The 17,870-nt window shown below is 39.3% G+C and overlaps 2 protein-coding genes across 8 annotated transcripts in view; one reads left to right on the forward strand and one right to left on the reverse strand.

Annotated features, from left to right (window-relative positions):
• The window catches only part of LOC128699128 (syntenin-1), an 80,141-nt gene extending 63,936 nt beyond the window's left edge, over positions 1-16,205 (forward strand). For all 3 annotated transcript variants that reach the window (XM_053791667.2, XM_053791668.2, XM_053791669.2), the window contains exons 8-9: positions 11,444-11,585; positions 13,237-16,205. In XM_053791667.2, coding sequence (XP_053647642.2) covers positions 11,444-11,585; positions 13,237-13,410 — 316 coding nt within the window. In that variant the 3' untranslated portion in view covers positions 13,411-16,205. The remainder of the gene's footprint in view (positions 1-11,443; positions 11,586-13,236) is intronic.
• LOC128699130 (uncharacterized) overlaps positions 15,944-17,870 on the reverse strand; it is a 46,481-nt gene continuing 44,554 nt past the window's right edge. For all 5 annotated transcript variants that reach the window (XR_011393497.1, XR_011393495.1, XR_011393496.1 and 2 more), the window contains one exon: positions 15,944-16,150. Coding sequence is in view for 2 of the 5 variants with exons in the window: in XM_070096550.1 (XP_069952651.1) it covers positions 16,069-16,150 (82 nt within the window). In the remaining 3 variants the exon portion in view is untranslated. The remainder of the gene's footprint in view (positions 16,151-17,870) is intronic.

Here is a 17,870-nt window from a genome sequence, read left to right on the forward strand (position 1 = left end):
TTTTTATGAGGATAGTGAGGCTCAGGTTAGGGTGTGTAGAAGAGAGGGAGACTACTTCCTGGTAAAAGTAGGTCTTAGACAGGGATGTGTAATGTCACCATGGTTGTTTAATATATTTATAGATGGGGTTGTAAAAGAAGTAAATGCTAGGGTGTTCGGGAGAGGAGTGGGATTAAATTATGGGGAATTAAATACAAAATGGGAATTGACAGTTACTTTTTGCTGATGATACTGTGCTTATGGGAGATTCTAAAGAAAAATTGCAAAGGTTAGTGGATGAGTTTGGGAATGTGTGTAAAGGTAGAAAGTTGAAAGTGAACATAGAAAAGAGTAAGGTGATGAGGGTATCAAATGATTTAGATAAAGAAAAATTGGATATCAAATTGGGGAGGAGAAGTATGGAAGAAGTGAATGTTTTCAGATACTTGGGAGTTGACATGTCGGCGGATGGATTTATGAAGGATGAGGTTAATCATAGAATTGATGAAGGAAAAAAGGTGAGTGGTGCATTGAGGTATATGTGGAGTCAAAAAACGTTATCTATGGAGGCAAAGAAGGGAATGTATGAAAGTATAGAAGTACCAACACTCTTATATGGATGTGAAGCTTGGGTGGTAAATGCAGCAGCGAGGAGATGGTTGGAGGCAGTGGAGATGTCCTGTCTAAGGGCAATGTGTGGTGTAAATATTATGCAGAAAATTCAGAGTGTGGAAATTAGGAAAAGGTGTGGAGTTAATAAAAGTATTAGTCAGAGGGCAGAAGAGGGGTTGTTGAGGTAGTTTGGTCATTTAGAGAGAATGGATCAAAGTAGAATGACATGGAAAGCATATAAATCTATAGGGGAAGGAAGGCGGGATAGGGGTCGTCCTTGAAAGGGTTGGAGAGAGGGGGTAAAGGAGGTTTTGTGGGCGAGGGGCTTGGACTTCCAGCAAGCGTGCGTGAGCATGTTAGATAGGAGTGAATGGAGACGAATGGTACTTGGGATCTGACGATCTGTTGGAGTGTGAGCAGGGTAATATTTAGTGAAGGGATTCAGGGAAACCGGTTATTTTCACATAGTAAGACTTGAGTCCTGGAAATGGGAAGTACAATGCCTGCACTTTAAAGGAGGGGTTTGGGATATTGGCAGTTTGGAGGGATGTGTTGTGTATCTTTATGCGTATATGCTTCTAAACTGTTGTATTCTGAGCACCTCTGCAAAAACAGTGATAATGTGTGAGTGTGGTGAAAGTGTTGAATGATGATGAAAGTATTTTCTTTTTGGGGATTTTCTTTCTTTTTTTTGGGTCACCCTGCCTCAGTGGGAAACGGCCGACTTGTTGAAAAAAAACAAAAACAAGTATTTTTGTTGTTATGAAACATACAAGTATGGAACAGGATGAAGTTGGAGCCATCTGTGGGCCAGCATTTTCATTTGATCAAGTGACTTTTATCTTGCTGACATCAAAGTACTGTATGAATGTGTTTCATACTTGACATCCTTGGAATAAATGATCTCAGATGAAGTGATGTTCTGGAGAAAGGTGCAGCCAGAGTGAAGGTACTGCTTTCTGCATGTCTTGTGGTATAGAAGCTTGCTTCTCGTTGTCCTCGAAGTGGATCCAAGTGTGGTACTTTGGCAATATTGGCCTTGTACATAACAGTAAAGCCACCCACATCCCTCCTGTGTTGAAGGCTCTGCTGAAATGACAGATCTATCCAGGATGGGTCCAGCAAGAGATGAGACATCTTGCTCTGTTTTCTACTCTGTCAAGCAGTCACAGATGAGAGGCAAACCAAGAAAGTGGAGCATACTCAAGGTGTGAGCATACTTGTGCCTCATACAGAATATTGCAACCCCTTCTGTCAAGCAGATGCGAGATACAGTGAAGTGCTGTAAGCTTTCTGGCTGCCTTGTTTGCAGGATTTACAACGTGGTTCTTCATGGTCAGTTTGGAGTCAAATTTCACCCCAAGGATATCAACTTCTTCCCCAGGTACCAACACCCTCCCATTCATACATACTACTGCACCGGCATTACCATTATGGTGCCTTGAGACCATCATCATTTGTGTTTTCTCAGGTCAAATGTTACTTGCCATCTGTTTCCCCAAGCTGGTATATCTCTTAGCTGGTGATGGGTGAACAGCAGATTAAAACATCTCATTGGTCAAAAGAGAGGCATGTATAGGTGTATCGAAAGAGAGGATGGGCAGTTAAGAAATTAATATATTCAATTAAAGAGAGAGAAAAAAAGGAATAAGAGAAGCAAAAAGGGATTATGAAGCTAAGGTCACAAGGGATTCGAAGACTAACCCAAAAGGGTTCTTTCAGGTATACAGAAGTAAGATTAGGGGCAAGATAGGCCCACTTAAGAGTAACTCAGGTCAGATCACTGACAGTGATAAGGATGTGTGTGAAATTTTCAGTACTTACTTCCTCTCGGTTTTTACCCAGGAAAATACTAGCGAAATTCCAGAAATAATAGATTATGTAGAACAGGACGATAATAAACTATGCACGATTGTGGTAACTAGTGATATGGTTCTCAGACAAATAGAGAAATTAAAACCTAACAAGTCCCCAGGCGCTGATGAACTGTTTGCAAGGGTGTTACAGGAATGAAAACAGGAACTTAGCATACCTTTGGCTAATCTTTTCAGCATACCACTACAAACTAGGATAATGCCTGATAAATGGAAAATGGCAAATGTATTACCTATTTACAAGGCAGGTGACAGGTCCTTAGCTTCGAACTATAGACCAATAAGCCTTACCTCCCTAGTGGGAAAATTTATGGAATCGATAATTGCTGAAGCAATTCGTAGCCATCTTGAAAGGCGTAAATTGATTAATGAATCACAACAGTTTTACAAAGGGGTGTTCCTGTCTTACGAATTTACTTTCTTCACTAAGGTATTTGAGGAGGTAGATCCATGGTATTGAATGATATTGTGTATATGGACTTCAGTAAGGCTTCAGTAGAGTTCCACATCAGAGGCTATTGAGAAAACTTAAGGCACACGGAATAGGAGGAGAAATTTTTTCCTGGGTAGAGGCATGGTTGACAAATAGGCAGCAGAGAGTTTGCATAAATGGGGAGAAATCAGAATGGGGGCATATCACAAGCGGGGTTCCACAGGAGTCAGTGTCGGGCCCCTTGTTGTTCACAATCTACATAAACGATATAGATGAGGGAATAAATAGTGACATCAGCAAATTTGCTGATGACACCAAAATAGGCTGTCCAATTCATTCTAATGAGGTCATTAGAGCACTCCAGGATGATTTGAATAGACTGATGCAGTGGTCGGAGAAGTGGCAGATGCAGTTTAATATAGACAAATGCAAAGTTCTAAATGTTGGACAGGAAAATAACCATGCTACATATAAACTAAATAATGTAGATCTTAATATTACAGATTGCGAAAAGGATTTAGGAGTTCTGGTTAGCAGTAATCGGTTGTATATATATGTCTTACGAGCCAGTATGTTTGATGTATACATACTCAAAAATTCTAGCGGCTTAAAATTAAGCGGGACAAAGCTGGTAGGCCCACATGTGAGAGAATGGGTCTGTGTGGCCAGTGTGTGCAGTATTAAAAAAATCCTGCAGCAAGCAGTGCATAATGAGAAAAGAAAACTGACCATGTTTTTGGATTAAAACGCCGACTTTGAGGTGTATTTTCGTAGTTTTTATGGTTATATTTGCGCTTTCGTAGTCACATTTGATAGAATGGAAAACATTATAGAAATGCATGTGATTTTGATTGGTTTTACTATGAAAAGGACCTTGAAATGGAGCTCAAAGTAGGGGAAATGTTTGATTTTTGCCAATGTTTAAGAGTAAACAAATGATGTCATTGTCCAATAAATGTCCCACTAGCCATTCTAATATGCAGTCATGAATGGGTTGACATTATTTATACAATTATTACAGTATTGCAGTAGTCTGCATAACAGTAACTCTTCTATTTTTTGTTTGAATAAAAATTCAAAATAGAAAGCGAGAGTAATATCAGAGGGGCTTGGTGACGTGACTGATAAACAAAGAAAATGTTATTTTAGAGGCAGGAATGTCTGCATTGTTCATTCTGGACCCTATTCTGAAATTGTCATATTTTTTTAATTTGCATGAAATTGGCCAAATTGCCAATTTCTGACCACTTTATTGGGTAGTTGAAATTGGTAAATGGGCAGTTTCTTGTACTCAGTTGATAGAACAAATAGTCCTAAAGAAATAGCTATGAGTTTGGTCGACTGGAACAATGGAATTAGCCGAAAATAGGGCTCAAAGTGGGCGAAATCGCCGATTCGTAAATATTGCCAAGGTCGCTAACTTCACGAGAGCGTAATTCCGTAAGTTTTCCATCAAATTTCGTACTTTTGGTGTCATTACCATGGGGAAAATATTCTATCATTTCATAAGGAATATATATATATATGAAAGTGAACATAGAAAAGAGTAAGGTGATGAGGGTGTCAAATGATTTAGATAAAGAAAAATTGGATATCAAATTGGGGAGGAGGAGTATGGAAGAAGTGAATGTTTTCAGATACTTGGGAGTTGACGTGTCGGCGGATGGATTTATGAAGGATGAGGTTAATCATAGAATTGATGAGGGAAAAAAGGTGAGTGGTGCGTTGAGGTATATGTGGAGTCAAAAAACGTTATCTATGGAGGCAAAGAAGGGAATGTATGAAAGTATAGTAGTACCAACACTCTTATATGGGTGTGAAGCTTGGGTGGTAAATGCAGCAGCGAGGAGACGGTTGGAGGCAGCGGAGATGTCCTGTTTAAGGGCAATGTGTGGTGTAAATATTATGCAGAAAATTCGGAGTGTGGAAATTAGGAGAAGGTGTGGAGTTAATAAAAGTATTAGTCAGAGGGCAGAAGAGGGGTTGTTGAGGTGGTTTGGTCATTTAGAGAGAATGGATCACAGTAGAATGACATGGAAAGCATATAAATCTATAGGGGAAGGAAGGCGGGGTAGGGGTCGTCCTCGAAAGGGTTGGAGAGAGGGGGTAAAGGAGGTTTTGTGGGTAAGGGGCTTGGACTTCCAGCAAGCGTGCGTGAGCGTGTTAGATAGGAGTGAATGGAGACGAATGGTACTTGGGACCTGACGATCTGTTGGAGTGTGAGCAGGGTAATATTTAGTGAAGGGATTCAGGGAAACCGGTTATTTTCATATAGTCGGACTTGAGTCCTGGAAATGGGAAGTACAATGCCTGCACTTTAAAGGAGGGGTTTGGGATATTGGCAGTTTGGAGGGATATGTTGTGTATCTTTATATGTTTATGCTTCTAGACTGTTGTATTCTGAGCACCTCTGCAAAAACAGTGATAATGTGCGAGTGTGGTGAAAGTGTTGAATGATGATGAAAGTATTTTCTTTTTGGGGATTTTCTTTCTTTTTTGGGTCACCCTGCCTCGGTGGGAGACGGCCGACTTGTTGAAAAAAAAAAAAAAAAAAAAAAAAAAATATATATATATATATATATATAATTTTTTTTTTTTTTTCCAAATATTTTGTGACACCAGAAGACACCTCAGGATTTGGGGTTGCAACAGTCAAAGGGTTAAAAATAGGTTGGATAAATACGTGAGTGGGTGTGGGTGGATGTGAGTTGGACCTGACTAGCTCGTGCTACTTTGTCGGATGCAGTGCTCCTCCCTTAAGTGACGTGTCTGACCTAACTTTTAGTAACTCCACACCACCTAATATCCAAGCTATGAATTCTCTATATAATATTTATGCACACATTGCCCTCACACCTATATAAGAGTGTTGGTACCACTATACTCATACATTTCCTCTTTGACTCCATGGCTCCACAGATGCCTCAGTGCACCACACACCTTTTTCCTTTGTCAGTTCAGTGGTTTACCTCTTCTTTAATATACCCATCTGCCAACAAATCCACTCTCAAATATCTAATCATGTTCACTTCCTCCATACTCCCTCCTTTGTTTGTTACCCTCATCACCTTGCTCTTTTCTATGTTCACTTGTAATTTCCTTAATTTCACTTTTAATTACATAACCTCCCAAATTTGTCCTCCATCCTTTGCAGCTTATGTTCAGAATCTCCCAAAAGCAGTGTCATCAGAAAAAAGTAACTGTGACAGTTCCCATTTTGTATTAGATTGCACATACATATTTTAGTCCACGTCTTCCTTGTTCCCTAGCATTTACTTTTTTTACAACCCTGTCTGTAAATACAAGTGTTAAACAACCATGGCGACGTCACACATCCGTGTTTAAGGACTACTTTTACTGGAAAATGACCTCCTTTTCCCATACCTACGTAACCTGAGCCTTGCTATCCTCATAAAAACACTTAACAGCATTCAGTAACCTACCATCTATTCTATTCACTTGCAACATTGTCACATTGCTCCCCAATCCACTCTATCATATTCCTTTTCCAAATCCATGAAAGCAACTTCCTTACCTTTATCTAAATATTGTTCAATTATATGCTTCATTGTAAACACTTGGTCTACATATTCCTTACCTTTCTAAAGCCTCCTTGTTCATCTGTGACCCTGCTCTCTATCTTACCCATAATTCTTTCAACAATAACTACCATACATTTCATCTTCCTTAAGTGGGTGTGATTTGGACCTGCCACACACGAGCCAGAAGGCTTTCTGCTGTGCTCTTTTATGTTCTTATTTATATTCAGGCTTATTCCCATGTAATTTTTACTCTCTTGTCCCCTTTTCCTTTATACAAAGGAACTATGCACACACATTGCCAGTTGTTAAGTACCTTCCCCTCTTTCATACATTAATTGAACAAAAGTGCCAACCACTCCAGAAATATATCCCCACCTGCTTTTAACATTTGTCGTGATCCCATCAATCCCAGCTGCTTTACCACCACTACCACTCGCACATCTGGCTCTTCCTCACTCCTAAAGGATGTTGTGCCTCCAAGGCCAATGCATGAAATCATTGCTTCCCTTTCTTCATCAACATTTAACAGCTTCTCATAATATTCCCGCCATCTTCCCAATACCTTCAACTCCATGTCGTTTATCAAGTATGGTAGAGTATAACCCCCACCCCCAGTCTTTTTATATTGGTAATAGCCTGAGAGAATTGAGGGTGAGGTAAACTATTTTTAACAGTTTAAAAACTGTAGTGTAAAGCACCCTTCTGGCAAGACAGTGATGGAGTGAATGATGGTGAAAGTTTTTCTTTTTCGGGCCACCCTGCCTTGGTGGGAATCGGCCGGTGTGATAATAATGTAAACTATTTTAGTGTCCTTCCCTCATACACATCAGATAGTTTAAGCATTTCCAGCGGTTGTAGCACTTATTTCCTTCTGGATCCCATTTCGTTGTTTTCGTAGTGTTCTTTTGGTTCTGCTGTTTTCTTAGTTAACAATAGTGGCTTCTTTTTTCCAGTTTATGGTGCCAAGAAAATTTTCTTCCCTCCTGACATAACCTTACATATGGTTATCACTGTCTGACATGACATTATCAGTATTGTATAACACACATGTATTCATGTGGTCTGTTATCACTTCCATTTTCATTACATAGCACTTGTCCTGACTTGAGATTGCAGGGAAAAGGGGTGAGCTTCAAGCTTTTGATTCCACATTCAACTGACTGTGGAAAACGTACAGTACTTTTTTATTTTTTTTTATTATTATCACACCGGCCGATTCCCACCAAGGCAGGGTGGCCCGAAAAAGAAAAACTTTCACCATCATTCACTCCATCACTGTCTTGCCAGAAGGGTGCTTTACACTACAGTTTTTAAACTGCAACATTAACACCCCTCCTTCAGAGTGCAGGCACTGTACTTCCCATCTCCAGGACTCAAGTCCGGCCTGCCGGTTTCCCTGAATCCCTTCATAAATGTTACTTTGCTCACACTCCAACAGCACGTCAAGTATTAAAAACCATTTGTCTCCATTCACTCCTATCAAACACGCTCACGCATGCCTGCTGGAAGTCCAAGCCCCTCGCACACAAAACCTCCTTTACCCCCTCCCTCCAACCCTTCCTAGGCCGACCCCTACCCCGCCTTCCTTCCACTACAGACTGATACACTCTTGAAGTCATTCTGTTTCGCTCCATTCTCTCTACATGTCCGAACCACCTCAACAACCCTTCCTCAGCCCTCTGGACAACAGTTTTGGTAATCCCGCACCTCCTCCTAACTTCCAAACTACGAATTCTCTGCATTATATTCACACCACACATTGCCCTCAGACATGACATCTCCACTGCCTCCAGCCTTCTCCTCGCTGCAACATTCATCACCCACGCTTCACACCCATATAAGAGCGTTGGTAAAACTATACTCTCATACATTCCCCTCTTTGCCTCCAAGGACAAAGTTCTTTGTCTCCACAGACTCCTAAGTGCACCACTCACTCTTTTTCCCTCATCAATTCTATGATTCACCTCGTCTTTCATAGACCCATCCGCTGACACGTCCACTCCCAAATATCTGAATACGTTCACCTCCTCCATACTCTCTCCCTCCAATCTGATATTCAATCTTTCATCACCTAATCTTTTTGTTATCCTCATAACCTTACTCTTTCCAGTATTCACCTTTAATTTCCTTCTTTTGCACACCCTACCAAATTCATCCACCAATCTCTGCAACTTCTCTTCAGAATCTCCCAAGAGCACAGTGTCATCAGCAAAGAGCAGCTGTGACAACTCCCACTTTGTGTGTGATTCTTTATCTTTTAACTCCACGCCTCTTGCCAAGACCCTCGCATTTACTTCTCTTACAACCCCATCTATAAATATATTAAACAACCACGGTGACATCACACATCCTTGTCTAAGGCCTACTTTTACTGGGAAAAAATTTCCCTCTTTCCTACATACTCTAACTTGAGCCTCACTATCCTCGTAAAAACTCTTCACTGCTTTCAGTAACCTACCTCCTACACCATACACTTGCAACATCTGCCACATTGCCCCCCTATCCACCCTGTCATACGCCTTTTCCAAATCCATAAATGCCACAAACGCCTCTTTAGCCTTATCTAAATACTGTTCACTTATATGTTTCACTGTAAACACCTGGTCCACACACCCCCTACCTTTCCTAAAGCCTCCTTGTTCATCTGCTATCCTATTCTCCATCTTACTCTTAATTCTTTCAATTATAACTCTACCATACACTTTACCAGGTACACTCAACAGACTTATCCCCCTATAATTTTTGCACTCTCTTTTATCCCCTTTGCCTTTATACAAAGGAACTATGCATGCTCTCTGCCAATCCCTAGGTACCTTACCCTCTTCCATACATTTATTAAATAATTGCACCAACCACTCCAAAACTATATCCCCACCTGCTTTTAACATTTCTATCTTTATCCCATCAATCCCGGCTGCCTTACCCCCTTTCATTTTACCTACTGCCTCACGAACTTCCCCCACACTCACAACTGGCTCTTCCTCACTCCTACAAGATATTATTCCTCCTTGCCCTATACACGAAATCACAGCTTCCCTATCTTCATCAACATTTAACAATTCCTCAAAATATTCCTTCCATCTTCCCAATACCTCTAACTCTCCATTTAATAACTCTCCTCTCCTATTTTTAACTGACAAATCCATTTGTTCTCTAGGCTTTCTTAACTTGTTAATCTCACTCCAAAACTTTTTCTTATTTTCAACAAAATTTGTTGATAACATCTCACCCACTCTCTCATTTGCTCTCTTTTTACATTGCTTCACCACTCTCTTAACTTCTCTCTTTTTCTCCATATACTCTTCCCTCCTTGCATCACTTCTACTTTGTAAAAACTTCTCATATGCTAACTTTTTCTCCCTTACTACTCTCTTTACATCATCATTCCACCAATCGCTCCTCTTCCCTCCTGCACCCACTTTCCTGTAACCACAAACTTCTGCTGAGCACTCTAACACTACATTTTTAAACCTACCCCATACCTCTTCGACCCCATTGCCTATGCTCTCATTAGCCCATCTATCCTCCAATAGCTGTTTATATCTTACCCTAACTGCCTCCTCTTTTAGTTTATAAACCTTCACCTCTCTCTTCCCTGATGCTTCTATTCTCCTTGTATCCCATCTACCTTTTACTCTCAGTGTAGCTACAACTAGAAAGTGATCTGATATATCTGTGGCCCCTCTATAAACATGTACATCCTGAAGTCTACTCAACAGTCTTTTATCTACCAATACATAATCCAACAAACTACTGTCATTTCGCCCTACATCATATCGTGTATACTTATTTATCCTCTTTTTCTTAAAATATGTATTACCTATAACTAAACCCCTTTCTATACAAAGTTCAATCAAAGGGCTCCCATTATCATTTACACCTGGCACCCCAAACTTACCTACCACACCCTCTCTAAAAGTTTCTCCTACTTTAGCATTCAAGTCCCCTACCACAATTACTCTCTCACTTGGTTCAAATGCTCCTATACATTCACTTAACATCTCCCAAAATCTCTCTCTCTCCTCTGCATTCCTCTCTTCTCCAGGTGCATACACGCTTATTATGACCCACTTCTCGCATCCAACCTTTACTTTAATCCACATAATTCTTGAATTTACACATTCATATTCTCTTTTCTCCTTCCATAACTGATCATTTAACATTACTGCTACCCCTTCCTTTGCTCTAACTCTCTCAGATACTCCAGATTTAATCCCATTTATTTCCCCCCACTGAAACTCTCCTACCCCCTTCAGCTTTGTTTCGCTTAGGGCCAGGACATCCAACTTCTTTTCATTCATAACATCAGCAATCATCTGTTTCTTGTCATCCGCACTACATCCACGCACATTTAAGCAACCCAGTTTTATAAAGTTTTTCTTCTTCTCTTTTTTAGTAATTGTATACAGGAGAAGGGGTTACTAGCCCATTGCTCCCGGCATTTTAGTCGCCTCATACGACACGCATGGCTTACGGAGGAAAGATTCTTTTCCACTTCCCCATGGACAATAGAAGAAATAAAAAAAGAACAAGAGCTATTTAGAAAAAGGAGAAAAACCTAGATGTATGTATATATATATATGCATGTGCGTGTCTGTGAAGTGTGACCAAAGTGTAAGTAGGAGTAGCAAGATATCCCTGTTATCTTAGCGTGTTTATGAGACAGAAAAAGAAACCAGCAATCCTACCATCATGCAAAACAGTTACAGGTTTTTGTTTCACAGTCATCTGGCAGGACGGTAGTACTTCCCTGGGTGGTTGCTGTCTACCAACCTAAAGAAAAACTGGGCATCACAGTACTTTTTTGTTATTTTTAATCCTTGATTATAGCTAGCTGCCATTGCATTACTGTACAGCTCAGTTCACTCCTCTTCCTGACTGTTCCTGAGTATGGAGATTGATGGGAGAAATTTTTCTTTAAATATAGGCTATAATTTCTGATATTTTTTAATGTTTGAATTTCTATTTTAGACTTTTATAAATAACATCGGTTTTCTTTTCAGGCCATTTGAACGAACGATAACTCTTCACAAGGATAGCACAGGCCACATTGGATTCCAGTTCCGTGATGGTGAAGTGACTGCTTTAGTTAAGGACTCTTCAGCTGCACGAAATGGGCTCCTCATAGACCACTATCTGCTTGAAGTGAGTAGATGCTGATGCAAGTCTGTAATTTGGTTATATACCTACCTTTATCAATAGGAGCAAGATAAATAGGTTAAGAAAGCCTAGGGAATGAATGAATTTGACAGTTATAAACAGAATAGGAGATTTAGTAGATGGGGAGTTGGAGGTATTGGGAAAATGGTGAGAATATTTTGAGGAACTGTTAAATGATGATGAAGAGAGGGAGGCAGTAATATCATGCATTGGCTGGGGGGGGGGGGGGAGTGTAACATCTTGTAGGAGTGAAGAAGAGCTGGATGTGAGTCTGGGGGAGGTGTGTGGTGCATTAGGTAAAATGACAGGGATTAAAGCAGCTGGAACTGACAGGATCATCACAGATGTTAAAAACAAGAGGGAGGATATAGTTTTGGAGTGGTTGGTACTTTTGTTCAATAAATGTATGAAAGAGGGAATGGTACCCAAAGATTGGCAGTGTGTGTATAATACCTTTATATAAAGGGAAGAGGGACAAAAGGGATTCTAAAAAATTATAAGGGAATAAGTTTACCGAGTATACCAGGTAAAGTGTATGGTAGGGTTATTGAAAGAATTAGTAGTAAGACAGAGAGCAGGATTGCAGATGAACAAGGCTTTAGCAAGGGTAGGGATGTGTAATTCAAGTGTTTACATTGAAGCATATAAGTGAACAATATTTAGATAGATAGGCAAGTTTTTATTGCATTTATGGATTTAAAAAAGACATATGACAAGGTGGATAGGGAAGCAATGTGGCAGATGTTGCAAGTGTATGGAATGGGTAGTAAGTTACTAAAGGCTGTAAAGAGTTTTTATGAAGATAGTGAGGCTCAGCTTAGTAAAAGTAAAAGTAGGCCTTAGACAGGGATGTTTAATGTCACCATACTTGTTTAACATATAGATGGGGTTGTATAAGAAGTAAATGCTAGAGGAGTGGGATTAAATTATGGGGAATCAAATACAAAATGGGAGTTGATAGTTACTTTTTGCTGATGATACTGTTCTTTTGGGAGATTCTAAAGAAAGGTTGCAAAGGTTAGTGGACGAGTTTGGGAGGGTGTGTAAAGGAAGAAAGTTGAAAGTGAACATAGGTGAGAGTAAGGTGATGAGGGTATCAAACAATTTAGGTAAAGAAAAACTGGGCATCACAATGGCAGGAGGGAGTATGGAAGAAGTGAATGTGTTCAGATATTTGGGAGTTAACTCATCAGCAAATGGGTTTATGAAGGATGCAGTTACTCATAGAATTGATGAAGGAAAAAAGGCAAGTGGTCCTCTGAGGTGTCTGTGGAGACAAAAAGGTTACCCATGAAGGGAAGAAGAGAATGTACGCGGGTATAGCAATACCAACACTTTTATATGGGTGGTTGCTATCTGCCAACCTAACTACCTAGTTATACAACAAATACTAGTCAAAAAATTATGGTTTTAATTAAGACGATGAAGCTAGCACAAAATTACTGACAATCTTGTGGAAACCAGGGCTGTAGCACACCAGGGTCAAACAGCCCTGGTTAAAAAGAAAAAAAAAAACTGCTCTTGTACATAGGGTAATTAATAAATGTTCTTACCATAGGCCTTATAAACAGTTTAGTGCTAAGAATACTTCTTTTCAGTCCCTAGAATTTTAGTAACTGCTTATCTTATGTTGCAGGTTAATGGTCAAAATGTAGTTGGTGTGAAGGACAAGGAAATCTCGGCCATCATCAATGAGTGTGGCCAGGTGGTCACTGTCACCATAATGCCGTCCTTTGTATACAAACACATGATGAAGCAAATGGCGAGCTCTCTTGTTAAGTTTATGGATCATTCAATCCCAGATCTGTAAAGCTACATAACCTTTTGCTAAAATATAAATTAAAAATGTTTTGTTGGACAGGAGCAAAAAAAAAAAAAAAAAAAAAAAAAAAATATGCTGGACCAATACATATGAATGTTAGTGAAAGATACAGAATTTCTGGGCTGAGCTATTTTTTATACTCTTCTGCAGTTTTTAACCACCATAGTTGTATAAAAAAAAATTTTTTTTTTTTTTAGTTTAGATATTTTGGTTTAGTACCTGTAATGTATTTACATATTAATTTTGTACTTTCTGGATATAAACACATTTGGTGTCTGGTATTGGTATAGATTGATTAAACAAGGCTTCCTCATAGGTTAAGATAAATATTAAATTTAGCTTTTATTTATACTTAAATCATATTAATCTTAGCACTTAAGGATATATGTAAAACATTTGTGCCAGTCTTCAGTGCATTTTTTTTTTATCAATACCATTTAAATCAGGATAACCCATACAACATCCTTCCAATACTTGTCACAACATCACATACTTTGCTTAAAAGACTTTCAGAGCTCTTAGTTGACATTGCTAACTTGTTTGAAGCTAATGTTTGGATGTTTCTCTTCCAAAATCTAAATTCTGATGCAGCAGTTGAACCACCCTAGACATTTCTAAGAATTTTGATTGTTAAACTCTACGAGGCTCAACTTAAGGATACCTTGTTAATACAGTCAACTTGCTCCCAGTGACATTGACTATTCTTCAGTAAGATACATGTATGTACTAGAGAAATTTTGTGTGCAGGATGAATATAACATTAATTCATGCACAAAATAAGTGTACAAGTTTATGGTGCATTATGCTTATATTTTTATCATAGCTTAAACACTATTGCATGATAGTTATTGTCAGTTTCAGTAAATCATGTGTTTATTATAATATGAGAATTTACAATATACAAACTCCATAAATCGTAATTAGAGTGTATAGTGACTACTTGTATTCTATTCATATATATACTCATTAAGAAGTGCCATAAATTGAATGCCTAGGTAAATTAGCTTGAAGTTGTGGTTTTTAATTGAGTTCAACTTATGACTTTTGGCAAAAATGTATTTACACAAATGACTGCTTTGAATACTGAGCAATGGTGCATGTCTTAAGAAATTAGTTATATCACAAGATTTTATCAGTAGTTCATGCATTATATACCGATTTTTTTTTTTAAATTGGTATACAAAGATTATAATAAAAAGGAACCGCTAAACCTACGAGGGTCATAGTGGTATATAAGGACATATGTATAATTTATTTTATCCAATGACAGCCATTGGCAATTTTTTTTTCTTTTTAATGTTTAGCATTTTGCTCAGTGTTAAGCATAATGAACATGGTCACAAAATTTTAAGTAGCCAGCAATGTATCTGATTAAGGATTTGGAAGCTGTTATTGTAAATTAATGTTTAAATATTTTGTCAGTCATGTGGGTTACAAATGTACTGAAATAGGTATCTTATAAGATTACTTAAATGGCAATGCTATCATTGTTGTGAAATGTGAGTGGACTTGCAGTTGCACACTTTTCTAAGACACTTGTTTAGCCATAGAATGATGCACACTAAGTAGTCTGATGTTTTAACAGTTATTGTATTCATGGGGGAGAAGCACTAAGCCCATAAGGATCTTAAGAGCCCTGGAGGAATGGGAAATAATTAGGTTTGATCCAAGGAAAGGTAGAATAGATCTAATTCCTAAGATCAAGATCCTCTCACCACCATGAAAATGCTTCCCTTGAGCAGTTAACAAATAAAAATGGATTGCAGTTTTGCGAGAACAGAGTACACTGTTCAGAGTAATCATTTATAACTAAGGCATTATCAGTTCCATTTCTCCAGTTAGTATCCTGATTGTGCCATACCACATGTTATAACTGTTGTAATCCCTCCTGACACTACTTCACTAATTACAACTGTCACTGCTCCTCATGGAAATGTCACTAGTTATCACCATATTTGGGATGCAGTTTCTCATCACTGCCACTATCATTATTACTTATGAAGTTTCTGAACACACTAATTTCATCATGGCTGCAGTTTGACGAGTCACTAAATATCACTTTCTATCTGCATTCTGACAAAACTTGTTAATTAAAATTACATCCTAGGCACTGCACATGATAATTCACTGCTGGTTCTTGTTAGTGTACTGACTTAATTCCCAATATTTAACCTTGGAGTTGTCATCCTCTGCCTTATACAAGGCAGAAAGCTATGATTAGTGTGCTCAAAAGAGCCACTCATAGTAATTATTCCATCACATGCAGAGGACGACAACTCCAAGGTTAGATATTGGGAGTTAAGCCAGTACACTAACAAGAACCAGCAGTGAATTACTATGTGCAGTGCCTAGGCAATGAACAGTTGCTGGCAATAGTCCAATTTGCTGAACCAGTCTCTGCCACTTTCAAACAGAGGCTCCTGCCAGGACTCAGACCTCCATTGGTTGCTCTAACTAATTCAACAGCAAATTGTTGTGCTTCTAAAAATGTATTCTGTTATGAATAAAAGATTGGCTTGTCCTTCCATTACAGTACTTCATGTGTATTCTTCATTACACAAGTTTTTCTTGATAAACTTATTGCATATTGCAATTTTTTTTTTTTGTAATTAGCTTTTATGAATGAATGTGCAAAAATAGGCTGTTCTACATTTCACAGTGTATGCATGCTAAATCCCTCAAAAATAAGCATTTGTAATTCGGATGCTTTCCCGAGGTATGTGATAACCTGGAATATAGAAATATAATGTATAGTCTTTATTATAATAAAAAATTTCATTATAGAGGTATTTTGTTTTACAAATGCTATAACACAAGATGGTCAAAAGATGAATGATTGAAATACATAAAATCAGATATAAGCAGGGTCTGAAACAGTGGTACCTGAAGGGGTGAGGCATACTCGCCAAAAAAAAAAATTACTGAAAGGGCATAAATCTGGCCACATTTTGATGCATTATTATAATCAAAAAGAAGCGCTAAACCACAAGGGTATCAGGTGGCAAAAGGGAGAGGGATAATTAGTAGGTTACGGAGAACAGCAGGGCAGGGGATGATAGAGAGTAGCAAGACATTAAGGTAGAAAGGGCTGAGGGGAGTGTGAAAGGTATCGTCATCAGAGTTTGTGGAGTAAGTCAGTTGTCAAAAAGTCAGAGTCAGGATTAAAGGAGGGTCCATCAGCAAGATGGGAAGGTAGAGAGAGAGTAGTAGAGCGGAGACGACGATGGAGGTAAATTCTGTGTGCTCGTCGATATAGAGGGCAGTCTTAACAGAATGTGGCTAACCAATACTGGAACCTGACACGTCTCAGAGAAGAACAGGGTGCCTCTCCACGAGATAACCATGAGTAAGACGAGTGTGGCCAATGCAAAGACAGGAGTAAGTAGTCTCCCAACCTCGACAAGAAGACGGCCAGTAACCTATACTCGGTTTAATAGAATGAAGCTTGTTACCAAGTAGATTAGACCAACGTTGTTGCTAACGGGTGTGAAGGTGGGTAGCTATTACAGCAAAGTAGTCCGTAAATGGAACACCTCTATACGAAACTGGTAGATCTTGTACTGCTGACCGCGCAGCAGTGTCTCTGTTCATTGCCCTGTACGTCAACATGACCAGGGACCCAACAAAAAACAATATCTTTATGCTTGGTAGAGATACGGCGTACCAGGAGGTTACCTGGAGGTTATTCCGGGGATCAATGCCCCCGCGGCCCGGTCCATGACCAGGCCTCCCAATGGATCAGGGCCTGATCAACTAGGCTGTTACTGCTGGCCGCACGCAGTCCAACGTACGAGCCACAGCTCGGCTGATCCGGCACTGACTTTAGGTATCTGTCCAGCTCTCTCTTGCAGGCAGCCAGGGGTTTATTGGCAATTCCCCTAATGCTTGATGGGAGGCTGTTGAACAGTCTTGGGCTCCAGACACTTATGGTGTTTTCCCTTAGTGTACCAATGGCACCCCTACTTTTAATCGGGGGCATTTTGCCTCACCTGCCCATGCAATCAGCTTGTTTATACCATTTTTCCAAGTTTTAACCAAGAAAAACTTATAATTTCTATAAAAACTTTTTTTTTACTTGGAAAATTATGAGTTTTGTGGAAGTTTTTTGAAAATGTGCCTAGACAGCTCTAGGCAGTCTCCACTGCTCAGTTACCCTTGCACTGCTGAGGGGGTAGGATATTAAGGCGTTACTCCCCTCAGTGTTTTAAAAATGGCTGAGTCAGCAGAACAGGTCAGGAGACAACAACACGACACAACCCCCAATAAATGGAATTGAGGGGGTTTTGGAAGGATAAAACCATTGATTAAACCTTTCTGGTCTACCAGAATGGAAAGGAGTTAGAAGTTAATTGGTGAAGCCAGACTGTGAAGTGAGGTGGGAAGGGGTGTGTGTAATAAGGGGTTAATTGTAAGGGGTTTGTGAAGTTAAGGGAAAAATGAGCAGTGAA

Source organism: Cherax quadricarinatus, chromosome 54 (assembly GCF_038502225.1).
Source record: "Cherax quadricarinatus isolate ZL_2023a chromosome 54, ASM3850222v1, whole genome shotgun sequence".
Taxonomy (NCBI): Eukaryota; Metazoa; Arthropoda; class Malacostraca; order Decapoda; family Parastacidae; genus Cherax; species Cherax quadricarinatus.